Raw genomic sequence first — 27,710 nt, 5'->3', positions numbered from 1 at the left:
TTCATAAGATAAATTAAGTAAATATTACATAATGATATATAATTTCACTTACAGAATTAAGTAAAATCTACTTACCCAAATTAAGTAAATTTAATTTAAGGAAAATAAGGAACTTTATCTTGGCCAGTCAAAGCTTACTTGGCAATACTCTGATTCTACTTACAGTCTTTTTCAACTGCTTACACACATTTTCAAAACTTTGCCTCTTTTTTTCAAAACTTTACACACAAATCCAAGAATTGCACACACAAAATGCAAAATGCCTCACATCTCTTGCAAAATTAAGCATTCAAAATATCACAAACACATCTCAAAAGCAAACATTACGTTGTGTTTGAAAAAGGAATGTTACATAGAGAACTGTGTGTTGTGTTTTGCAAAAAGTGTTTTATGAAATTGAAAACGGAGTCAAAGGCCGAGAATTAGCGTATGGTTTTGCAGATTTGGTGTGTGGTTCAGGTGTTTGAGTGTCAGGTTTCAGAAATTGTCTGACAAGTAAATATTTTGTGAATAAGCAGTTGAAAAAAAAAAAACTGTAATATAGCACCCAATTACAGTTTTTTACAGACACTAGGACACATTTCTCAATACTTAGGTCACTTTTGCAAAACTCTTCACACAATTCTCGTTACCGACTTTCAGCTTGGCAAAGCAGTTCATTTCACATTCAAAGTGCACTACAACTACCAAAACACTTTATTCAGGTTTAAAATAAACTCATTCTTCCAGAACACTAGCAAAGGTTGACAGCCGACAAACACACTTTGTCACCCACTAAACAATGACCTAAAAAACACTTACAACATGTAGCATTACACAGTGTTTTCTTGTGTAAAACAAGGACACATCTCTGTTTATAACTGCAATATATATTACTGGAATGAATCAGACATGATGCAGAATTTGTCAATATTTTATGTTGTTTATTTATTTTTATTTTTTTGTAATTCCAAAATACAAGAATTTGTATACACACCATCCACTGATTCAGATACAATAGTAATGCTAATCTACTGCATTTTTAAATTTGAAATATGTTTCAATAAAATATTGCTGTTGAATTTTGCTGTCTTATTCAGTTTTGCATTATGTTATTGTTTTGAACATAAGTTTAACAGTTTTGAAAACAGCACGTGCAAAATGTCCTGTACGTCCAAAGATTTTTGGCAGTTGTTGTGTTTGAGTGAGAAAAGAATTCATGAAATGAGATGTAGTCACTGAATGCATTTTGTGCCAAAACAATGATAATTGATCCTCAGTTTAGCCCACATAGACTTCTGTTGTGCTCACTGTGTGAAGAGTTTTGCAAAAGTGACCTAAGTATGAGAAATGTGTCCTAGCGTCTGTAAAAAACTGTAAACCATGCTTTTAAAGCGTATGTCACTTAGAAACATCTAAGTAAATTATACAATAAATATCATGGAGACACTATATCCACATAATTAGTAAAGCACTGCTTATTTTGAACACAGAGACTTTAATAATTGGTACTGTGACGACCCTGAGTTTCTCAAGAACCTATTGGGCGGAGTGTGGCAGTTTCTGATTGGCCCTTTCCTATGTTAATTGTTGGCGTATATAAGTGTGTGTGTGTGTGTGTGTGTGGGAGGGAGTGGCTGATTTTGTTAATTCTCTAACATTTGTTTTCTTCCCCTTGCATTTCTTATAACATGTCGTTTTGTTGTGGTTATTTAATTATTTTGCTTTATTATCCATAGACCTATGTTTATTTTTATTCACTGTTGTATTAGTTTAAATCAATAAATCTATATTTATTATATTTTGTTGTTTGATCCCTCTTTTATGTTTCGACTTCAAACAAGCGGGTCGTAACAGTACACAATACACAATGATGTTCATTTTTGAGCATGAATGTGTCATTTTGAGTATAATGAACTCCAGATGAAACGAAATCAAAAGTTACTAAATCTAACAAAAACAATGATAAAACTGTGTACAGCTGAAAAACAGGAAAAAAATAATTCCTGCCCAGTGCAAGATGGGAACACCTGTTTAAAAAAAATTGAGTTGGTTTTACTTAATTGTATAACGTTTATATTTTATGCTATATTTAACTTCTACAAGCTTAAAATTAAGTACCACTACAGAATTTACTTTAGTGTTTTATTATTATTGCTTGAACTGACTTTTTTCCCATTTAGAAATTACATTTGTTTTTCTGTAGTATTTACTAGACCACAGAATAATGTTTATCAGTGCACCAATACACTCTTAAAAATAAAGGTGCTTTCAAAGGTTCTTCACAGCGATGCCACAGAAGAACCATTTTTGGTTCCACAAAGAACCATTCAATCAAAGGTTCTTTAAAGAACCATCTCTTTCTTACCTTTTTATAATCTGAAGAACCTTCTTTTGCAAAACAGAAAGGTTCTTTAGATGTTGAAGGTTCTTTACGGAACCATTTAGACAAAAAAAAAGGTTCTTCTATGGCATTGTGAATATAGATCTCATGCATAGCTTATTTGACATAACATTGATTGGTATAAAGTCATTTACCAAAACATGGCCCATTTTAGCTGACTTCACCCTACTGGGGAAATAGTAGGATGTTAGTAATTCACAGATTTACTATAGCAACATGCAAAACTGCATCTAAGCATCTGAACTGAACAAAAAGGTTTTTCCTAGCTAATGAACTCTTTCTTACTGAACTCTGATTTCTTGACTAATGTCATTCTGATTGACTCACCGCTGTCACTCTCCTGTGTTCTCTGCTCCCATTGGTTGGCGGTGTTTGATGAGAGCCTCTGATTGGTTCACATTCACTGGTTATCAGCTGATATTAGGTGATCGATTAATCCCTGCAGTAAACGGGCTCTGATTACGTACGGCTCTGTCAACACCAGATAAGAGCGCCGTATCATCCTTCACTCTGACTGGACCGGCCCAACTCGATCAAATCAGCCACGGGCCAACAGTGGACACTGAGTGACCCCTCGAGCGAAGCCAAGTTTAACATTTACTAGCTTAGGAAAAAGAAGATGAAAGTTAGAGTTGTTATAGATAGTTCCTGTTTGAAAAAGCTAAAAACCACTATTGAGATTTTACTTTTCTTATTTTTAGTGTAAAAGTGGAGTGGTCATTTGTCATTTAAATTTGAGAGACTTCCGGTGTTATTCCCTTCCAGTTATTTTACCTGTACAAAAACAACTCCTTATGCTGCTTAATACTGCAAACTTACATTTTTGAGAACATTATGAAAGACCAAATAACTTTGAACAAACATTCTATTAATGTTGTTTTAAAAATGGATCTCGTTACAAATGTTACAGGAACATTCCATTTTAACATTTTGCAAACATTATGGAAACGTTACATTTGAATGTTCTCAATCTTCTTAACTGTTGCTTAGGGAAAAAGAAGATAAAAGTTAGAGTTTTTATAAATTGTTCCTGTTTGAAAAAGCTACAATAACAGTTTACATTTCATTTACCTGATTTTTAATGTAAAACCAGAGTGGACATTTGTCATTTAAATGTGAGAGACTTCTGCTGGTAATCCCTTCCAGTTATTTTACCTGCACAAGAACAGCTCCTTATGCTGCTTAAAACTGCAAACTTAAATAAAATACATTTGAGAACATTATTAAAGATTAAATAACTTTGAATGAACATTCTATTAATGTTATGTTTTAAAAACGTTTCTTGTTTCAAATGTTACGGGAACATTCCATTTTGCAAACATTATGAGAATGTTACATTTGGATGTTCTCAAACTTCTGAGCTGCTGCTTAGGGAAAAAGAAGATGAAAGTTAGAGTTTTTATAAATACACTCTTTAAAAAAAGGTGCTGACGATGCCATAGAACAACCATTTTTGTCTAAATGTTTCCATAAAGAACCTTTCTGTTTCACAAAAGGTTCTTTGTGGCGAAAGAAGGTTCTTCAGATTATAAAAAGGTAAGAAAGAGATGGTTCTTTAAAGAACCTTTGACTGAATGGTTCTTTGTGGAAACAAAAATGGTTCTTCTATGGCATCACATGAAGAACCTTTTGAAGCACCTTTGTGGTTTGTTTAAAAATGCTAAAACCACTGTTGAGATTTAATTTATCTTATTTTTAATGTAAATGCAGAGTGGTCATTTGTCATTTAAATGTGTGAGACTTCCAGTGTCATTCGCTTTCCTGTACAAAAACAGCTCTTTATGCTGCTTAATACTGCAAACTTAAATAAAATACATTTTTGAGAACATTATTAAAGATCAAATAACTTCGAATGAACATTCTATTAATGTTACGTTTTAAAAATGTTTCTTGTTACAAATGTTACGAGAACATTCCATTTTATCATTTTGCAAACATTATGGGAATGTTACATTTGAATGTTCTCTGAACATTCTGAAACAAGCAGCATTGGGGGTAACGCATTACAAGTAATGCAAGTTACGTAATAATATTACTTTTTCCAAGTAACTAGTAAAGTAACACATTACTTTTTAATTGACGAAAATATCCGAGTTACTTTTTCAAATTAGTAATACCAGTTACTTTTTCCCCCCATTTATTGATTAAAAGCTCTCCCGTCCCCATGAAATTGAGAAATTGAGAGTAAGATGTTACTTTAGGTTTAAAATAAATGTGAACATGCATTAATTCATCTCACTCACTAAAAAAAAAAAAAGATCCAGTATTCCTCAAAATGAATAAAAACAGAAATTCAAAGAAAACCTGCAATAATTAAATATGTTAAATAATACAAATATCCTTTATGTATTTAATCCCATTTTATTAACCAATGCCTTTGCTGTTGACCTTCGATGATCCAAATTATCCATAATAATAAGAAAAAATTACTCAGGATAATCTAACATTTGTTTTCCTTTTTTTATTTTTTTATTGCTGAGGAGTTTATATTTTTTCTTCTGCGGTCTACTGTACGGACGTCAATTTACTTTTCTCTATGCCTTTTGGTGTAAAAAGGCTTTTATATTTGCCAAAAAATACTTTTTATATTAAAAACAAACAAGCAAGCCCTGCCCAGATTTAAAAAGTAACGCAAAAGTAACGGAAGACATTAGTTTCCAAAAAAAGTAACTAAGTGACGTAATCAGTTACTTTTTTTAGGGAGTAACTCAATATTGTAATGCATTACTTTTAAAAGTAACTTTCCTCAACACTGGAAACAAGTAGCAACATTTAAAAAATGTTAGACAAACATCTTGTCAGAATCTATACCCATGTCTAATGAATCAGATGTCTTGCACATTCTCAGAAAATAGCTTACTTGTGTGTTGCAAAAAAAGGCAAGGTCAAGTCGAGTGCATTGCATTGTTGGATACAGTATTTCACACAGTGTTGTACTAGTGCATTACATCATAAAACCTGCATGTGCGGAAAAATGCTGCTTTGTTTGAAACTGGGCAAGAGCTTCTGATTTCATTGTGTTTCCATAGAGATTCCGTATTTTTGTCCTAATAAATTCACACTCTCCTCCTGTCAGTGATAGAAACGCAGCTCCTCTGCTGGGGGAAGAGAAAAACAGAGAGTTTGGCATTCAGCGCTACTGTAGAGTCCAGCACAGATTGTTGTGTGCAGAATAGAGATGAGACAGAGCTGACTGCACGAGAAGATCAATATCCATTCTCAATATGCTCTGCACAGCCATAACACAACATGTGTGTGTGAATGTGTACATGTGTGGGCATTTTCATGTGCTGGTTTGGGCAAACTAGAAGTTATGTGGGCACATGAGTGGTCAATTTCATGATTCATGATAGACAGAATAAGGCATGTATCATGAATCATGAATGTGACCTGCTTCCACTCATCTGCCCACATTAGGCTACTAGTTTTTGCACAAACAACAATTATTTTTTATTAATGTATTATATTTTACTTCATTGCCTTAATTTATTTGCATCTCTGTACTTTGTTCAGTACTGGCAGCTCCTATTACCAAGACAAACTCCTTGTGTTGGTAAAAACATAGACTACTTGGCAATAAAGATGAGTTTTTCTTGATCTTTTTGGGGTTGTTATTGTGTATAAATGTGACCCTGGACCACAAAACAAGTCATAAGTAGCACAGGTATATTTGTAGCAATAGTCAAAAATACATTGTATGGGTCAAAATTATCGATTCTTTTTGCCAAAAATCAATGTTCCATGAAGATATTTTGTACATTTCCTTCACTCTTAAAAATAAAGGTGCTTTAAAAGGTTCTTCACAGCGATGCCATAGAAGAGCCATTTTTGTTTTCACAAAGAACCATTTCGTCAAAGGTTCTTTAAAGTAATCTGAAGAACCTACTTTCGCCACAAAGAACCTTTTGTGAAACAGAATGGTTCTTCAGAGGTTTAAGGTTCTTTATGGAACCATTTAGACAAAAAAAGGGTCTTCTATGGCATCGTGAAGCACCTAAATTTTTAAGAGTGTACCGTACATATATAAAAATGTATTTTTTGATTAGTAATAGCTATGCATTACAAATAACTATATTTGGATAACTTTAAAGGTGGTTTTCTCAGTATTTTGATATTTTTGCACCCTCAGATTCCAGATTTCCTAATATTGTCCTATCCCAACAAAACCATACATCAATGGATATTTATTTATGCTTTCAGATGATGGATAGGCTAAATCTATTTTTTTTTTTTTTTTTTGGTTTTGTGGTCCAGTGTCACATATTTAAATGAAAACATTGTGAGGGTGCAGGTGTGTGGAAATATACAGCACATAAAAGCATAAATATTAATATTTAATTTATTAGTCACATAAAAAGTGTGAATCTATCCGTCTTGTTTATAAGGTAAGAGCGAGCGCGGCCATTTTGAAACTTGCGAGACTTCCGGTGTTGTTGCACAAAAACAGTAGCTACGTTATATTACAAAGTGGGATTTACTACTTTATTTTATTATCACAAACAAACACACTGGTTTACAGCGTACATAGTTTTACAGTTTACTGCACTTTGTTATTATTGTTATTATTGAAACTTGCGAGACTTCCGGTGTCATTCGGTTCCATTTATATTAGTCTACCTGCATAAAAACAGTACGTTATATTACAAAGTCGCATTTATTATTATATTTTATTATCATAAACAAACACACTGGTTTGCAGCGCAAATAGTTTTACAGTTTACTGCACTTTGTTATTATTGTTATTTACCTGTAGCTGCTAATGAATCAGAAGCCACGCAGCTGACTTCCGCTTTGCGAAATAAGGTGGATAATATTTTATATGCTTGCAAATGTGCATTTTTAAAAAAAAATATGGCTTGGTTTTATTTCTCTTTGCAAAAAAAAAAAAAAAAAAAAAAAAAAGAAAGAAAGAAAGAGAAGGAACCAAAAGGAAAAAATGCAAAATGGACCGTTTTCTCTCTTTCTCTTTCCCTCTCTCTCTTTCTCTCTCTGTAGAATTGATCGACTATTCCTTCTCAATCCATCTCTCTGTCTGTTTCTTAGCAACCGGTGCTCCAATGAATTTAAGGCCCGAGATGTTTTATTATTTCATTTATTTATATATTTTTGCAAAAGATGCTTCCTGCATGTGCTAGAGTTTATCTGGCAATAATTATAAAAGAAGCATGTTTGGACTGCTAAAGAGCAGCTTTAATGTGCCGTTCAGGGCAAAAGTCATTGATCACCATACATATTTCATAATCTGCAGAGGAAAAGCTATCGGATCAATCGGATGTCATTCTTTATCAGCACCTGTTCGCCAAATGTCACACTATTGAACAGCATCATGATCTAAAATGACCTCAAAATGTGTAACAACTGCGCGCAGCTTTTGCATTGTAACACGTGACAATAACAAAAAACATATTCATGCGTTTATAATACGCCTATGTATTTATATATGCACTTGTGATCATTATATATAATGTAATATTTATCCTATTCAAATTAAGCGATACACTTTTACATCAACTGCGTCGAAATAATAGGCCTAATTTCTAAGCTTATACACTTCTAATGAAGTATTTTGATGCATGTCATATGCATATATCCTGCAGGAACAGCGCCTGTGAGAGTTGAAGGCATTTGTCTCATCGATTGCTGCCACAGTCATGTTTGAATTATGAATTTATCCACATGCAGAATCGTCTTAAGGCCTGAAGCCACATGATGCTGTTTTCATTATGTAAACCTTTCTTTTTTCTTCTTCACATCAACCGTTTCCCACATGGAAATTATGCACAAAATACGTATACAGTGAAAAAACGTGCATTTTATTTATTAAAAAATGAAAGCCTTGATATGAAATATAATAACATCACCAAATGCGAGGAACACGCATAAAAATTAACCAGCAAATAAAACGAATTTAAATACAAACCTAATATTTTGTCAACAAAAAAGGCGTTTATTGGATGTTTGGATTTTATAGTTAATAAGCTAAATAATATCAGTAATAATAATAAAAACAATAATTATTATTCAAATTAAATATTTCCAAATTCAATCTGCTAAAACTAACTTTCAAGGGTAATTATAGAATTCTGTGAGTCCTCTGAGAGCAATATTTCGATGGCAATTTTATGCTATTAAAAAAAAGTTCAAGAATATGTTTTTAATGAAGAATGAACTTTACATTAGCAAAAGTGTCTTCGAAGCGTGCAACACATCTTACACATTAAATACATATTTAATAATAAATAAAATAGGCTATTACAAAGGAATTACGCTTGCTAATTTTTCTCGATTCTCCAATAACATTTTTTTTTCGCATTTGCGCAAGGATGATTTTAAAGCGCTCTTCATGAAAAACTAAATTACAGATGGCATCTGTTTAGATTAGCGTTCAAACATCAATGTTAATGAGTTACAGGAGAGTGATAAATGTCTTTTATCTTCTGTGTTTCAGAGAGAAGCTGAACTCAGTGCGCGCGTCTGAAACGCGGCGGCGCGGCGGAATTTACACAGGCTCTTGTCGATCAGGTTTCGTCTTATTTCATGTTTCAAGAGGTTAATTTGCTGCGTAAGACCTAAAATCTGTGTATTTCCATTGACCTAAAGGCTATTGATTTCCGATCGCATCGATACACGAGGGCGCAGATCGTCCGTCTTTCCTCAACATCACACAGAAACATCTGAAAACACGGACATCTGCTGAACGCGATTCCGACGCGTCTCTGACATCAGGGAGAAAAAGTTAAATGCGAGCACATGAAAAATAAAAAACTTTATCAAAACATATTGTCAGAAATATTACTTTTTAAAACTGTCTTTTTGAAAAGAGAAGCTAAAATAAACATTGATCAAATTAAACTAAAACACACCGTAGCTATATTGTTTTCCCGTAGTATTTTAAAGCTTACATTATTTTTCTACGTGTTTAAACTCTAAATATTTTAGATAAATGTCAACAAGTTTTTATAGCTATGATTTTAAAATCCAAATCCTTAGTTTAAAGAATGCTTTCAATTAAATAATCATTTAACAAACATCGGATTTTTTAAATGTATTATTAATAATGAAACTAACAATGTATCTTTGTTATTTGATATTTATATATTGAGTATTAATAATTATAAGCTCTTAATATTTACTATATTAATATATATGTATTTTTTATAATAATTAAACCACTAAAATTAACACGCTAACATTAGTAAAATCTTAGATATTTCTCATAGCGATAACATGTGAAAGACAAAAAACAAAACGTAAAAAATAAAAACGATTGTAAAAGATTGTGTAAGTCCTTCTTTGACTTTCTCCTGTTGTCTCCCGCTGATGTCCATCTCAGGCTTGATCAATATCATCAATGACCGGGATAAACTGTCTTTTATCATATAAAAATAGACAAAGTTTCCATCAAACAACATTTGCAAAGCAAAGATCAAATGAAGAATAAAAACTGCAGGGAATTCGGGTCTAACATAACTTATTTAGTTAACTGAAACGTTTTACTTTACTATAATAAATCAACCATACGATATAAAATAGAACATAAATGTAGAAAATAAATAAGAAAATATAAATTTGAAGCCGCATCTCTTTGCATTTCAAGACAAATTTTGAAGAAAACAAAACTGGGAGTTAAATCTGTAAATGCACAATAGCCGAAAAATGCTTTCCATTATATATTTTCTACAAAATAAAAAAGCAAGGCTGAAAATCATACTCTAGTAAATTACTAAACTAGAAACTGACCACATCCGGCTGATTATTTCAACATTATATTTTCGAATGATTGCGGGCACATCAAATAAATCTTCAGTACAAGGGTTATAAGACGTCAAACTAATAATAATAAACTTTAGAACACTTTACCCCTTTTTTTTTTTTTTTTTACAGGAAATGCATTTAAATAGCTGCAAGTGTCACACACTCGTGCACAATAAAACACAACCAAACAAATTTAAAAATCAGTCAAGTGTGCATTTAACTTTTTACACATTTCTAAATACAATTAATTAGTGCATAATTGCAGTGCATAAAGTAAGCCCCACTCATAAAGACTCACACATCGGTGTCCTGTTAAAGTCTTAAAGCGCGTGCCCTGTGCCGGTGGGTGAATTAACGGCGAGCGCCCGCGCACATCCATCACGCCGGTGGTCAGGCAGCCGATACTGAAGCTCCAGAGCCGCTGCGCCGCGCACAGTAACCGATTCACTGCTGGCTCGAGAAGCGTAATTTATTTCCGATAGAAGTGCTCATCAATAGAGGGACATTAAAGCGAGAAGACACAGAGCTCATTTGTGTAACGTTGACTAAGACAGCTCTAAAGTGAGGCCATTACTTCTGCAGGCCTACAGGCCTCTTGGAGATACGTGTTGCAAGATGTTAAAAACACCCTAAACAAAACAACACACGTTGAATTGAATTACAATCATTCATAATGCAACTTTTGAAAACGAGCCATAATTCAAGTAGTACATTTAATATCACTTTGCATTGTTGCAAAATGTTTTAATGCTTCGTTTGGAGTCAAATCATATTAAACAATAGTGTTGAAAAACCTGATTAAATGATGTTGCACAGTTCTAAAAATTAATTGCATACTTTACAGCATGTATGTAGCATTAAATTCAAAGAATAGAAATCCAAAATATCAAGAGAAGCTAAAGTTTAAATGATAGCTTTACTCAAAAATAAAAACCGAATAAATGATAAAAAAAAATGCAATCGATTTGTGATCACATACAGATCGAAGAGCATTTCTGCCTTGAAAATAGATTAAACAATATTATTACATACCATCGTTTATATGATATAATTATTATTCTAGAATATACCATAGGAGGTCGCCGACTGCGGCTCGCCGAACCTGCTTCTCCTGGCGTTGGGTTGATTCTTCTCTGCACCAAAACTTTCTGACCTATGCGGCCCCCCTCACCTCGGGTCAAAAAACATAATTAATCAGTGTCAGTCGATATATCGATCAGATTTATCAATGACCACCCAAAAGGAACTACATGCTTTTCGTGCCAACGCAGGAGAGCCGAACAGTTACCCGACATGAGCATCAACAAGAGCTTTTATGTTATAAATTATAATAAATAAACGCCTTAGTTTGCACTAGTATAATATGATATTTTATAATAAAAAAATATATATATATATATTTATATTTTGATCTATTGTATTTTTATATTCCTACATTTGAGTCTTTTCAATAGGCTATAGTCTTAAGCACCAGACTTACTGCATTTTTTATAATAATAATAAATAATAATAATAATAATAATAATAATAATAATAAAACAGTTGATGTTAGAAAAGTTGGCAATTATTTTACAGTTATAAACATTTGATTATAATAGTTGTTATATAAAATATATTATAATACGAAATTAGGCCATGCTCTTTAGTTTGGGTAGGCCTATTATGCATATCCATCTAGTCATGGATATGCATTTTATCGTAGTTAATAATAAAAATAAGCATATGTATAACCACATTTATATATATATATATATATATATATATATATATATATATATATATATATATATATATATATATATATATATATATAAATGATGAATCCGACATTTTTAAGCTCTTATTTGTATAACCAATACTAAAATACTATATGCTATGAATTTGGCAGACATTTGTTGTCATTTAGCAATTTTCTTTCTATCTTAGAAGAAAGCGAACTCACGCATACAGTGATAGTAGAACAGGCGAGACTTCAGCACCTCGGCCAGCGCACGTCACGCGCACACACTCACTCTCACTCTCACAATGCGCGCTCTCGTTCAAAGACAGACGCGCGTCCCGCCTCTCAGTAGAAGCGCTGTTGTGCAGCGAACGAGACACACGCGCACCGAACGCTCCGCGATTTAACCAGGACAAAAGCTTTGGCGCGTCATGTTGGACTGACCAGCTTTGAAATCGATGGATTGGTTTTGAAATCGTTTCGGGGAAAATAAGGTCTTTTTTGCGCGGGTCTGAGATCGGTCTCATGATGGAACTCACGATGGAAAACATTGGAAACATGCACGGCGTTGCGTCGCACTCGCATTCGCACTCGCAAGCGGGGGACTTGATGAATTCCTCACACGGTAGACCGTCGTCGGCTTCCCACCGAAACTTGGTTTCCCACGGGCGCTCGGCGATGGTGTCTAGCATGGCTTCGATCCTGGAGGGCGCCGGTGAGTACCGGAGCGACCCCGCGCTGTCGGGCCACCTGCATCCGGCTATGACCATGTGTGAGTCGGGCATGAGTTTGTCCAACACGTACACCACGCTCACGCCGCTTCAACACCTGCCGCCTATCTCCACGGTCTCGGACAAGTTCCACCACGCGCACCCGCATCCGCATCACCACGCCGCGCACCAGCGCCTCGCCACCGGCAACGTCAGCGGGAGTTTCACCCTCATGCGCGATGACCGCGGCCTGGCCTCCATGGGCAACTTGTACGGCCACTATCCTAAGGAGATGTCCGGCATGGGCCAGCCGTTATCCCCTCTCTCCAACGGCCTCGGTTCTCTGCACAACTCCCAGCAAGCGCTGTCAGCCTACGGGCCCGGCGCGCACCTCCCCAACGACAAGATGCTCTCGCCGAGCGGCTTTGAGTCCCACGCGGCGATGCTTTCCCGGAGCGAGGAGCACCTCGCGCGGAGTTTAGGCGGCCACGGCCACGGCATGATCTCCAACCTCAACGGCATGCACCCGCACAGCCACCTGCACTCGCAGGCGAACGGATCCATGCTGGCCGACAGAGAGCGGCACGGTGGCGGGGGCGCGCAGAGCGGCGGCTCGGGTCAGGTGGAGGAGATCAACACCAAGGAGGTGGCGCAGAGGATCACGGCCGAGCTCAAGCGATACAGCATACCTCAAGCCATTTTCGCCCAGAGGATCTTGTGTCGGTCCCAGGGAACACTGTCGGACCTGCTGCGCAACCCGAAGCCCTGGAGTAAACTCAAGTCCGGCCGCGAGACTTTCAGACGGATGTGGAAATGGTTACAGGAACCAGAGTTTCAGAGGATGTCCGCGTTGAGGCTTGCAGGTAAGTCATTAACACCTTCACATGGCCAGGATTGAGGAAATTTACTCTGGGAAAAAGGCAAAATACACATAATGCACAAAATGCATTTACGCTCTAAAAAAGAAAGGTTCCAAAAGCGCGAACTTTTTTTTTTTAATCAGAGAACGGTTCTTAAAAGAATATTTTTTCTTACAACTTAAAGAGTCTTTAAGCTTTTCCACTATAAAGAACATTAACTCTTGAAAATAATGGTTTCAAAAGGGCGGTTTTAACATTTAACATCCATTGACACCTTTGCAGGTTCTTTATAGTGGAAAAAAAATGTTCTTTAAATTTTTAAAATGTTCTTCAAACTGTTTTTTAAGAACCGTTCACTGAAAGGTTCTTTGGGGAAGCAAAAATGTTTCTTCCATGGCATCACTGCAGAAACATCTTTTTGGAGCCTTTATTTTTAAAAGTGAAGAACCAATTTTGGCTCCGTAAAGATCCTTTGAGTGAACAGTTCTTAGAACCTTTCTACTATAAAGAACCTTTTGTGCAATGGAAAGGTCCTATGGATATTAAAGCTTATAATATCGCGGAACCATCGATGCCAACAATGAACCTTTATAAGAGTGCATAAAAATATATTCAGCTTTATTGTCTAAAGTTATAAACTGACCAGAAAAAGCCTGAACTTTAATTAAATGGTGAGTTTGTGTCATATTAGTATTAATATTTGGCAAAACACCCTTTTAAACAATGCTCTTTAGTTTAATTCAAAAGCTTTTGTTTTTACAAACAGGGACTTTTATAAGACCTAAACATAATTTAGCACATCTGAACTCATCTGGTGATATTTAGAACAGGCTTTCACATTAAAGTGACTGTATAAAGCATTTTGAGACACAGGTACGCATTCACATCACATCTTCTTGAGGACAAATATACAAGTAAATGCCCTTATGGACATTTAGAGACGACAGGGCCATTTTAGAGTGTTTTTTTTTTATATATATATTTGCAGTTGAATTGATGATCATACAGAAGGCCTATCTACCAATTTCTTTGTGTTGGATTTTAAGGTTTTGCTCCTTTTGAAATGTAGCCTTAAAAAGCCATTTAAAAGTAAAAAGGGCTTCTGAATTTAATACAAGCCAAAGAAACCTAGTCTGGTGTGATTTCGAGCCATTTTTCTTAAGAGAGACGCCTTGGTTTTAGAGAGTGTTCCGGACTGGATGACCATCAAACATTACAGAACGATTTGCTGTCAGAGGCTGATAAGGGGATGGAGCGACGACAGATGGAGATCGCAGCTCGCGGGATTCTCGTAAATGGTCACATTTGTGTTTTCCGCTGGGTGTCCCCTCGTCCTCGGGGTCCATTTGATACCCCTCGACTCTCAACGGGGCCCGGAAAGCCGCGGTGCAAATAAGCGGTGCGCGCACGCGTGCGTTAGGGAGCGTGACCTCCACCTGATCGATAGCGCAGTTTCCCAGCGTCCCTTTGAAATGGAGAGCCGATCAATGCTCGATTCGGACCTGAGAGGCGGCTAAGCACGCTGACGTTTAATTTACCTCGCTTTGTTTTAACACCCTGATTATGCGTCGGTTTCCACGCGCGCGTGACGCGCCTGCATTTGCATGCGTGTGATGGGGACATTGGATTTTACGCACTCACTGAGGAGGCAAATGGCCTCATTGATTAGAAAGACGCGTTGATTAAACGCCCCAAACAAATTAGAACGTGCAAACATATGGTGGCAGTATATTTTCAACGTTTACTGAACATTTTAACCCATTAAATAATTTTACTGTTAGAAATCAATGTATATGGAGTAGCTAAGTAATATTTTTGACTTGAATAAAACCAATATTAGCATTTTTAAGTTACTTCTTTAAGTCTAGATCAACCTGGAAATTCCTTTAATTTATATTAATTCCTTTAAGGTGAGACACTGCAGGTGAATAGGGTAAAAAAAAAAAACGAATAGTTATGACTTTACTTACCCAGTTGATTGATTGCATTGATAATTGCAAACATTTTTTTGTATTACACGTTTTTTAAAATGTAAGGTTTGAATTTGCAAATGAGCCATTATTTAATTAATTATGCATTCATTTGCATACATTTCAAGTACAAAAATCTAAACACTGGATGAAGTCAGTTTCAAAATTCTTGTTTAATTTTTTTTTGCCATATTAGTCAGATGTTTTACAGAGGGGATTTGGGGTCTTTTGTCACAACATAATTCAGAAAAAAACTGACAGGAAACTCTATATTTTTTACCATTTTTGGGGGAATAAAATGTTGTATAAAATCAAGCTAATTTTATACTTAAGAAATCCCTCTGTAAAAACCTTCAGGATATAGACAGGAATAAAAATGTCAAGTTTGGTGTGTGTAAGTGCTACTGAAGTGGAGATTTATGGCTCAGTGTAGGAGAAAACTCATTTTGAGAAAAAGGCCTTTAAAAATATGGATTGTAATTGAAATCTATTGACACAAATAGATAAAGTGCTATAAAAGAAACACTTAACAGTGTCTTTTGGGTGTTTTCCTTCCACTAGTCTGAAAAAACACTTGGTTATGAAAAACCAAAAAGCCCAAAATCTGAAACTTGCAGGTGCATGAAAAAAAAACAGTGTTTTCTTAATATAATATATTTATACCTACTTTAACCCATTTTTTATATTTTGTAATATCAATATAGAAAATAAAAAAGTATTATGCATGTAAAAATATTTTTTATATTATATTTTTATTTAATTTATTCCAATTTTTAGGCCAATTGACAACACTTTGACAGTTGACACCATGATCTCTCGGAAAGATCATAATAAAAATGCATGAAAGTAAAGTGGGTTACTGACATAAAATTAAAAAATAGTAGTGAAGCGACTATAGTGCAGCTGAGGGTGCATACAAATTTTATTGAACTGCATGAAAGAAGTGACAAATTTCACTTTGATTACTCGCAAAAGAACAGGTTTGTTAGAGTGAAGAGCCTAATAAAAGCCAAAGTGTGGTAGCATTAGAGCTGTGAAATACTCCACCACATCTATTCATCATATTGATATTCCAAATTTATTAGTATCTTAATCAATAGGTATTCTCCGTTCATCTTTTGGGGGTTGTGTGCACTGAGGCCCATGAGACACGTGTGGTTAGAGAGGGCAGCATTAGTGACCTGCGCGTGGACACATGTCCAATCTGTGTGCATTTGAATGTCTAATGGATCACTTGGCAACTGTGATTAATTGCTGCTCAGCACAACTAAGACATCCTTCCTCTCTCTCCCTCTCTCTCTCTCTCTCTCTCTCTCTCTCTCCTTCACTCTCTTTCTGAGGTTATTCTGACTAACAAAGTGTTCAGATCAGCATCAGAGGAATCTTAATCATCTCTTACTCATCTTTTTACAAAATTATGTTCTGAACACCTACATGCATAAAAGACAAAAACCACACAAGCTTTCTTTAATATCTCCCATAGTAGTGTCATGTTTCACTTGTCATAGTATAAAAAAAATAAAAAAAAAAAAAAGAGGCTTGCCAGAACCATAAAACCAGAGCGGCAGCAAAGTTTTCCAAACTGAACCTAAATTTACAGGAAAATGAAATTTCTAAAAATATAATTGAAATTGAAATATACACTGAAATGACAAAAAAAAAAAAAAAAATCATATCAAGTTGAATTAGTTAATGTACTGTGAAAAAAATAAAATATTAGTAATTTTGTACAAATTAAAGCATTGGGCACCTTTAAAGTTGTCCAAATGAAGTCCTTGGCAATGCATATTACTAACCAAAAATCAAGTTTTAATATATTTACGATAGAAAATTCGCAAATTATTTTCATGGAACATGATCTTTACTTAATATCCTAATGATTTTTGGCATAAAAGAAAAAAAATCATTTGACCCATACAATGGATTTTTGGCTATTGCTGCAAATATATCCATGTTACTTAAGATATTATGCATGCATATAAAGGATTTAAAATCTGTTTTTTACCTTGATAATACATTGAAAACTACCTTAAAAACAAATGGTAAAGAGAAAGTCATGATGAATTGAAGTTGAAGATGAATTTATGAACAACTTATCCACAAGCGGAAATTAACAGGTGCTCGGTATAAACAATAAGATAATGCAATAAACATTTGTTTCACAACATGAAACCCTACATACCTGCAACTGATAAGAAAACACAATTATTTCAGTGAAAAAAAAAAACCCATCAAATGTGACAAATGTTTTTAAAACTGTATGTAAATTATAAGAGGTTATGTACTTTTTTTTCTTCCAAAATTGCATTTTACTATAAAATTACATTAAATGTGCCATTAGATGTAACTTTTTAACCATTAACCAATTAATCATCAATCATTTTGTTTCAGAAGAGAGCACAATTCTGCAAACAAAAGTCAAAAAATCTCAATATGAGCTCAAACATTTCTCAATCTCATGCATTTTATAGCTGGATGACAACGAGTGACTCACTTTGAGTGTTTAATGATTCTAGTCAAAAACTGAAAAAGTCATTCAATTTCTGTTATAAAGCAGCAATGATATTTTCTTCACGAGGGTTGAGTAAGAACTCATAACTATTAATCGAGAGCGAGTTCTTCATGTTTTGAAATGAGCAGCTGGTATTGTGAAAGGCTCCGGTGTGGTTTGGGGTCAGATATCTGTGTTTGTCTGCTGTATCATGTTCAGTCTGTCAGTCTGTTGAGGTCTGCGGTCTCAAACTGCCAGAGACAAGAGCGAGTCGTCAGCCATTTTGATACGGGCTGCTATGACCTGCCACTTACTCACACACATCTTCATTAGTCATGTTTTTCTATCTATTACTATCATCTACCTGACCTACATTGAAGAACAAAAAATAAAAAAAGTGTAATTTTCAATTGTTGCTATAAATGCTATATAAAGAAAAAAGTACAGCAAGCAGTTTGGAAGTAGAAAGACTGAAATAGTAATTTCTTGTAAAGCCGTTGTTTTATTTACAACAACAAAAATATATATATATATTTTTAAAGTGATAGTCTGTTTTAAAAAGTAATGAATTGTTAATAAATTAATAATTATTTGCACAAATATCCTTATTTAATGTGAAAATGTGTACAGAATATTCACAGACCATACATTTGGTGAAGATTTAAGGTCTGTTTAAAATGCAATAGGTAACCAAAAGATGATGGTTTCATTTGTATCACAATGAATTAAATGTGAAATTTTGGAGTAGAAAGCCTAAAATAGTATTTTATTGTAAAACATACTCTAATAATCTTTGGTGTATTTACAACTTTGAAAAATTACTATGCAATTCAATGTTTAAACTTTTTGATACGGGCTGCTATGACCAGCCACTTACTCACACACATCTTCATTAGTGAATAAAATGCATGTTTAATTCTAAAGCAACACTAAATCTGATTTCTATCATCTATTCATTTTCAGTTGTTGCTTAGAAAATGCTATAAAGAAAAAAAATAAATAAATACAGCAAGTAGTTTGGAAGTACTGTGATATAGTCTGATTAGAAATTAATAGGTAACCAAAAGATGATTGTTTCATGGGTTAACATTTAATGCAAGATCCTTTTTTTTTTTTTTTTTACAACATCAAAAAATAAATGAGTAAATAAAGTGATAGCCTGTTTTAAAAAATAATAAATTGTTCATGAATTATAATTATTTGCACAAATATCCTTAATGAATGTGAAAATGCGCACAGAATATTCCCGGACTATATATTGCGTGCAGATTTAAGGTATGTTTAAAATGTAATGGGTAACCAAAAGATGATGGTTTCATGTGTTTGCACTGGGTTCACATTTTAATGCACAAAGATCCTTTAAATGAAATGTGAAAATGTTTTACGGTTTGAACAGAATATGCTGCTCAGACCATAAATCTGCAGGTACAATTTTCACATTTTTAAGTAGAAAGCCTAAAACAGTATTTCATCATAAAACATACTCCAATAATCTTTGTTTTATTTACAACTTTGAAAAATTACCATGCAAGTCTATGTTTAAATTTTTTTTTTATATGGGCTGCTATGACCAGCCACTTACTCACACGCATCTTCATTAGTGAATAAAATGCATGTTTAATTCTAAAGCAACACTAAATCTGATTTCTATCATCTACCTGACCTACACTGAAAAAAAACAAGAGTGTAATTTTCAGTTGTTGTTTAGAAAATGCTATAAAAAATAAAAAAAAATAAAAAAAGTACAGCAAGCAGTTTGGAAGTAGAAATAGTATTTTCTTGGAAAATCGTTGTTTTATTTCCAACTTAAAAAAAAAAAATAAAATAATAATAATAATAATATTGGTCTGTTTTAAACAATAATAAATTGATAATAAATTAATAATTATTTGCACAAATATCCTTAATGAATGTGAAAATGTGTAAAGAATATTCCCAGACCATAAATTTGGTGCAGATTTAAAGTCTGTTTAAAATGCTATAGGTAACCAAAAGATGATGGTTTCATGTATTTACACTGGATTCACATTTAATGCACAAACACCCTTAAAAAACGTGAAAATGTTTAATGGTTTGTACTGAATATTCTCAGACCATAAATCTGACGCAGGAACATTTTAATTTAGAAATTGCTGGTAATTTTTCTCATTTACTACATTTTGAATTTACTACTATTTTGAATTTGAAAGCCTAAAATAGTATTTTATTGTAAAACTCCAATAATCTTTTGTTTTGTTTATAACTTGGAAAAAACTATTTTTTACTGTGCACAGCCTACATATTTAAAAAATAATATGAAATGAAAAGATGACTTCATTAAGTTCAACACTGACATTTAATGCACAAATATCCTTAATAAATGTGAAAATGTTTTATGGTTTGTAGAGAATATGCACAGACCATAAATTTAACGCTTAAACTATTTTTACTCAGAAATTGCTAGTAAATTTCACAAATAATTACAAAGAAACACGTAACAGAGTAGAAAGTAAAAAGCCAAAATATTCTCTTGTAAAATGTAATCCAATAATCATTTTACAGTGTTTTTGCTGCATAAAAATCTAAAATTGAAAATATTAGTGGCCAAAAATGGATTCTCTTTCCTACAAGCATTTTATGCATGCATAAATGAAACCATAAACGGCGGAGGTCGGTTTAAGCATTTTATGTTGTGCAAACACTTTACAAGTGCAGAGATATTGATGCTCTGGAGGCTTTGGTAAATCCATCTTGTGCTGTGAAAACATCAATTGAGAATAAGCCTCTAATAGGGCTTTTTCACAGACACCGTGGGGGAGTTTGAGCCCAATAAGAGGCTGTTTAATAACACGCACGTCAAACGTGAGGACAGTCGTGTTACGCTCTGAATCAGACGCACGGCAGGAGACCAAAGCTAGTGAAGGACACTCGACTGAAATCCACAGGAGAATCACACAACCACACAGCAAGTGTGAAAATACTGCATATGACCACATTACACCAGTCAAACAATTCATTACGCAAACAACTGCACAGAGAATCCTTTTACAAATCATTTCACAAAGAATTGCTAATGCAGTTTTTAATGAATGATTCTTAAATGCATTTAATGCAATGTGAAATTTTGAAAGACTGTATTTGTTTGCAACAAGTAATCTTTGTTTTATTTGCTTTGAAAGCTATTTTTTAGTGTAATGCATGAATAATATAACACAAAATTGGGTGTTAAACCATATTTTAATGCATTACACACTTAATGCACTTGACATTTTAATGCATTGCAAACTATTTTTTATGTGCACTTTAAGTCATTATGAATACATTTATAATGCATTATGCACATATCATAGAAAGCATTCATTAATGATTTCATTAAATCTATCTGTATTTCACATGAACTTAAATCAGAACAGAGACAGATTTCACTCTTTATATGCAGATAATCAAATTATAGCATATATGATCAAATAGTATAAAAATAATGCTAGAGTGCACAGAGATCAACCTAAGAATCATTTCAGTGACGCCTAAAGGACTGCAGCTGGACACAGAAATAAAATTACAGCTAAATTATGAACCTCACAAACAAAGAGCAAAATACAAATGTTATGCATAGGAAAAAAGAATGGTGGCAAGACTTTTATTTATGCCTTTAGATAGTAAAAATATAACTAATTACACACTTAATGCACTTAACACTTTAATGCATTGCAAATTTATTTATTTATTTTTTTTACATTTTTTATGTGTACTTAAGTCATTATTGCATTATGCACATATTACAGAAAGTGTTCATTGATGATTTAATTAAATCTATATATCTGTATTTTACATGAATTGCAATCGGAACAGAGACAGATTTCACTCTTTTATATGCAGATAATAGATTATATGCAAATTAGTAAACTAAAGAAGCATATACGATAAAATAGGATAAAATAATGCATCCTTTCTTATAGTTTAGAGCACACAGAGATCAACCTAAGAATCATTTCAGTGACTCCCAAAGGACTGCAGCTGGACACGGAAATTAAATTACAGCTAAATTATGGACCTCACAAACAAAGAGCAAAATAAAAATGTTATGCATGGGAAAAAAGAACAGTGGCAAGACTTTTATTTATGCTTTTAGATAGTAAAATATAACTAATTACACACTTAATGCACTTAACATTTTAATGCATTACAAAGTATTTTTTACAGCTAATTTTTATGTGTACTTTAAGTCATTATGAATACATTTATAATGCATTATGCACATATCATAGAAAGCGTTCATTAATGATTTCATTAAATCTATATACACCAGTCAAAGTTTGGACACACTTCCCCATTCTCTTTGAACTTTTGACTGGTAGTGTATCTGTATTTTACATAAATTGAAATGGGAACAGAGACAGACTTCACTCTTTATATGCAGATAATCAAATTAGTAAACTAAAGAAGCATATATGATAAAATAGGATAAAATAATGAACTTTTAATGCATCATTTCTTATAGTTTAGAGCGCACACAGTTCAACCTAAGAATCATTTCAGCCCGACACAGAAATAAATTACAGCTAAATTATGGACCTCACAAACCAAGAGCAAAATAAAAAATGCAAAGGAAAAAAGACAGTGGCAAGAATGTTACTTATGCCTTTAGTTAGAAAAAATATAACTAATTCACATCACAAACACACAGATCTGAATGTGTTTAAAGTGTTGCTTCCCAAAACCAGACAGATAAGAGTCATTATCAAACTAAAGATTTGATGGCGCAAACCTGGCAACCTTCGTTAAATCCAGTGATTATCTCATCCTGACATCTTTAGACGGTTTGTAAATATCACACTGAAACTCACTAACAGCTGTGCATGGTATTGACAAAGACACTCATCCTCCAGTGTGTGTGGTGGAGCGAATGCGAGGGTTTTCCTCTTTCCCTGAGTCATGTTGAGACACAGAGAGCCGTGTGGTTTTACCAGAGTAAGTGTTCTGCTGATGTCAGCGCTCTGATAAGCTTGGTTTCTCTCTCAAATCTGCAAAGCTTTCACTAAAGATCATGTGCACAGCGTGAGACACTAAACATTGTAAAACTAAAATTACTGGATGAATTCACTCACAAGTCAGTAACATACAAACACCGACAGTCAGTCATATTAAGACTATTATTATATTTTTATAGCAGCATGAAGTTGATAGTTTACCAACAATCTACTTTAAATGCAATGCTTTTATTCACATAATCAAGCGAGAGTCAATCAAACATGAAACTAGAAGTGCCAAAACATCATTCAGAGTCAGTTCCAGTCAAACAGTCTTCTTTGTCTTCTTGCAAAAACTATTTGCACCAAACTTGCAGCTCATATGCAACACATATGCAGCAAACAATAGAACTTAGTCTTATTTCTGTAATGAGATCTGTGCTTTAATAGGTGTATCATTTGACTTTTTAGCAAAGTATTTTAAAATGCAATTATCCTTTATGAAACAAAAATAAATACGAATATACTAAAAAACATTAATGCAATATATTAAATAATACATTTCCATATATGAAGCAAGTGCTTATATTTTTCAATATACTGCAATATAAGACAATTTTTTACATATTTTACATGCATTAATATTCATATATGGAAAATCATATTTCTCTCTATATATTTTGCACATATATGCCATATAAATATATATAGTACATATTTGTTTAAATATATATTTATGTAACCCTGGACCATAAAACCATTCATAAGGGTCAATTTTTTGAAATTGAGATTTATATCATCTGAAAGATGAATAAATAAGCTTTCCATTGATGTACGGTTTGTTAGGACAACATTTGGCCGAGATGCATCTAATTGAAAATCTGGAATCTGAGGGTGCAAAAAAAAAAAAAACACCTCACAAAAAAATCACCTTTAAAGTTGTCCAAATGAAGTTTTTAGCTATGCATATTACTAATCAAAAATTAGGTTTTGATATATTTATGTTAGGATATTTACAAAATATCTTCATGGAACATGATCTCATTTTTGGCATAAAAGAAAATTAGATAATTTTGACCCATATAATGTATTTTTGGCTATTGCTACAAATATACTCGTGCTACTTAAGACTGGTTTTGTGGTCCAGGGTCACATATTTAAATATATTTGTTTAAATATATTATATTTTATCACATATACATCTATATTATTAAATGTATTATTGAATATAAATTGGCATATATTAATAGTATATATGTATATGTATATATATATATATGTATATATATATATATGTGTGTATATATATATATATATATATATATATATATATATATATATATATATATATGTATATATAAATAAATCTATAAAAAATTTCTTTAATTTACATGTTTGTGTGTGTGTGTATTTATATATACATAATATATACACACAGTACACACACACACAGTATGTAATCATAAACTTTTATTTTGGATAAAATACACACATAGTAAATAAACTGTCAAATAATTTTCAATATATGAAAGGTGGAAATTTTGTGAATTCAATATATTGTACTATATTAAACAATATATTATTCTGCACATTTTTAATATATATTAAATAACTTAATGCACTGACCCCTGAATGTGAGTAAATATATTTTCTTCGAGGATATAAGGGATTTAGAAAAACCTACAACTAATTATACGTACAGTATTCAAGACATTATGATACACTTTTGATGTAAATAAGAGGCCTATATTTCAATTAGATATCTGCATCATTTCATATTTAGTAAAGCATTTGATTGGTTATTGTCAGATCTTGCCAACACCATTAGCAACAATATAAACCCAAGCATTTCTAAATCACAAATGCTACTCTAAGTGCTGATTTCTACAGCACAAGAACCACTCCATATAAGTGACAGAGCATTAGCAGCGGTACAACAGTGAACAATGACAGCGCTCTCTCATAAAGCAGCTATAAACGTAGAAGCATGAGCGCCATTATACTGACACTTATAAAGCAAAAGCAGCTCGTCTGCTGTATTTGAAGCAGATCGTAAACATTGCTAGTATACTACACACTTTACTGCACACTAGGATGCACAATAGTATGCAGCTACAAACTCTTTAGTCGGTAGAATAGTGTTACGTCTCTACATTGAATGTTGAATTTAATGGCTTTCAGTTATCAGTTGTAAATAAGTAAAATCAAAGAGGATCATAGGCCAAGGCAATGTTAAAAAACACAGGTACTGTGACATTTAAATGCGAAATAACTTACAGCTTATTCATCAAACTAGAAAAGGAGGACAAGTTGAACCAGGCTTATCATTAACTAAAATTAAGAAACTTACTTGAAACAAAATAGATTCAATAGGTTCATTTTAACTTAAAGTAGCAAAATAGTATCTTTAAAATTTTATTATTGTTTTTATTAAAATTTTGAACCAGTTTTTATTTTTTGATATTTTCTATTTTCAATTTTATTTCAGTTTTAGTCATTTTGATTCAGAAAGGGACTTTGGTGTGGTTTTGTAAATTATTTGATTCAGATTGGGACTTTGGTGTGGGTTAATGAGTCATTTGATTCAGATCAGGACTTTGGTGTGGGTTAATGAATCATTTGATTCAGATCGGGACTTTGGTGTGGGTTAATGAATCATTTGATTCAGATCGGGACTTTGGTGTGGGTTAATAAATCATTTGATTCAGATCAGGACTTTGGTGTGGGTTAATGAATCATTTGATTCAGATCAGGACTTTGGTGTGGGTTAATGAATCATTTGATTCAGATCAGGACTTTGGTGTGGGTTAATGAATCATTTGATTCAGATCAGGACTTTGGTGTGGGTTAATGAATCATTTGATTCAGATCAGGACTTTGGTGTGGGTTAATGAATCATTTGATTCAGATCAGGACTTTGGTGTGGGTTAATGAATCATTTGATTCAGATCAGGACTTTGGAGCACAGATTAAGAATCATTTGATTCAGATTGGGACTTTGGTGTGGGTTAATGAATCATTTGATTCAGATCAGGACTTTGGTGTGGTTTTGTAAATCATTTGATTCAGATCGGAACTTTGGAGCACAGATTAAGAATCATTTGATTCAGATTGGGACTTTGGTGTGGGTTAATGAATCATTTGATTCAGATCAGGACTTTGGTGTGGGTTAATGAATCATTTGATTCAGATCAGGACTTTGGTGTGGGTTAATGAATCATTTGATTCAGATCAGGACTTTGGAGCACAGATTAAGAATCATTTGATTCAGATTGGGACTTTGGTGTGGGTTAATGAATCATTTGATTCAGATCAGGACTTTGGTGTGGTTTTGTAAATCATTTGATTCAGATCGGAACTTTGGAGCACAGATTAAGAATCATTTGATTCAGATTGGGACTTTGGTGTGGGTTAATGAATCATTTGATTCAGATCAGGACTTTGGTGTGAATTTGCTAATTTTTTGATTTAGATCAGGACTTTGGAGTGTGAATCATTTGATTAAGATCATACTTTGGTGCGGTTTAACAAATCATGCAATTCAGATCAGGAGTTTGAAGAGTGGATTGTGAATCTCTTGATTCAGATCAGTATTTCGGAGTACAAATCATTTGATTTAGATCAGGATTTAGGTGCGAATTTGTGAATCTTTTGATTCAGAACAGGACTTCTTAGAATGGATTGTGAATCATTTGATTCAGATCGGCACTACAGTGTGGATTCCTGATAAATTTTTTTTTTTTACTGTAATAAACATACAACTAATAAAAAAAAAAATAAAAATAAAAATATATAGAACAGTTAAGAAAACAAAATGAATTAAACTACAATAAAATTGTAACAGTCTGGCTGGGTGAGGAGTGGAGATGGAGGAGGAGAACCGGAATAAATGAATATAAACAAAGTTTATTAAACAAAACACTGAAAATGATACAAACATACAAAAACCAGGAGCATAAACCGAGGACATGTAACATCAACGACGGACAGCTGGGAGTGATCAGACACAGACTTAAATACACAGAACACAAGGCGTGGCTACAAACGAGATAACAGGATAACGAGGGGGAAATACAAATATGGGCATGGATAGAACCAAAAACACTAAACCAAAAGGGGGAGCAAATGGGACAAACCAAAAGAACTGGAAACAGAGGGGGAAAAACACTAGGAAAACAGAACAGGACAGGACAAAATACTGACAAAAATTACTTTAACTTAAAATTTAAAGTGAAAACAGAAAAATTGAAAAATAAAATCTAATTCAAAATAAAAGTGCATTGCATTTTGGGATCCAGTACTCTATTTAGTGTGCTGTTGCATACTACACATTTAGGCAAAATTTGCATACTTTTTATACCATATACTACAAAAATAGTGCATGTACGGCAAAATAAATTGAGCGTATCATGAAAAATCCATTTATTAGTATTCAATTCTGATCTCAAACCAATGGTTTGTGAATTTTACATAACAGATGAGCACATTCGCCAGTTAATAAAAAGCCGGTGCTATTGTGAGAAATGCTTGATTTTCCAAATCTCAATGTCTCTCATGATCTCCAGTCCGAATTAAGCTTAAACGCTGAAGCAAAAGTGTGGAGATGTAGAAAAGCGCTGCAAGCTTTACAGTGTCTCTCATTGACGTATGTTAGCCAGCCGCGGCACGTATGAGAGATCAATAATGTGGCCCACCATCCCCCTCTTTCTCTCTTCTCTCCGTCCTTTCTCTCTTTCTCTGCAACACATCACAAAAAAATTACCCTCCATCCATTACGACTGCCACGCCGCTATTGGATTAGAACATTCACAACAGCAGAAATTCACCGCCGACAGACGTCGCACGGACGCGCGCTGAATGCAAGATGGCCGA

General features: G+C 33.6%; 1 protein-coding gene across 1 annotated transcript in view; it reads left to right on the top strand.

Annotated features, from left to right (window-relative positions):
* The first annotated feature begins 12,386 nt into the window (after positions 1-12,386).
* Positions 12,387-27,710, top strand: part of onecut3b (one cut homeobox 3b) — a 36,217-nt gene continuing 20,893 nt past the window's right edge. The window contains exon 1 of the mRNA XM_073849797.1: positions 12,387-13,431. Within this exon, the coding sequence (XP_073705898.1) occupies positions 12,387-13,431 (1,045 nt within the window). The remainder of the gene's footprint in view (positions 13,432-27,710) is intronic.

The sequence above is a fragment of the Garra rufa genome, chromosome 10, assembly GCF_049309525.1.
Source record: "Garra rufa chromosome 10, GarRuf1.0, whole genome shotgun sequence".
Lineage (NCBI taxonomy): Eukaryota > Metazoa > Chordata > Actinopteri > Cypriniformes > Cyprinidae > Garra > Garra rufa.
Note: the sequence above shows the minus strand (reverse complement) of the source record. Positions and strands in the feature narration are given on the sequence as shown.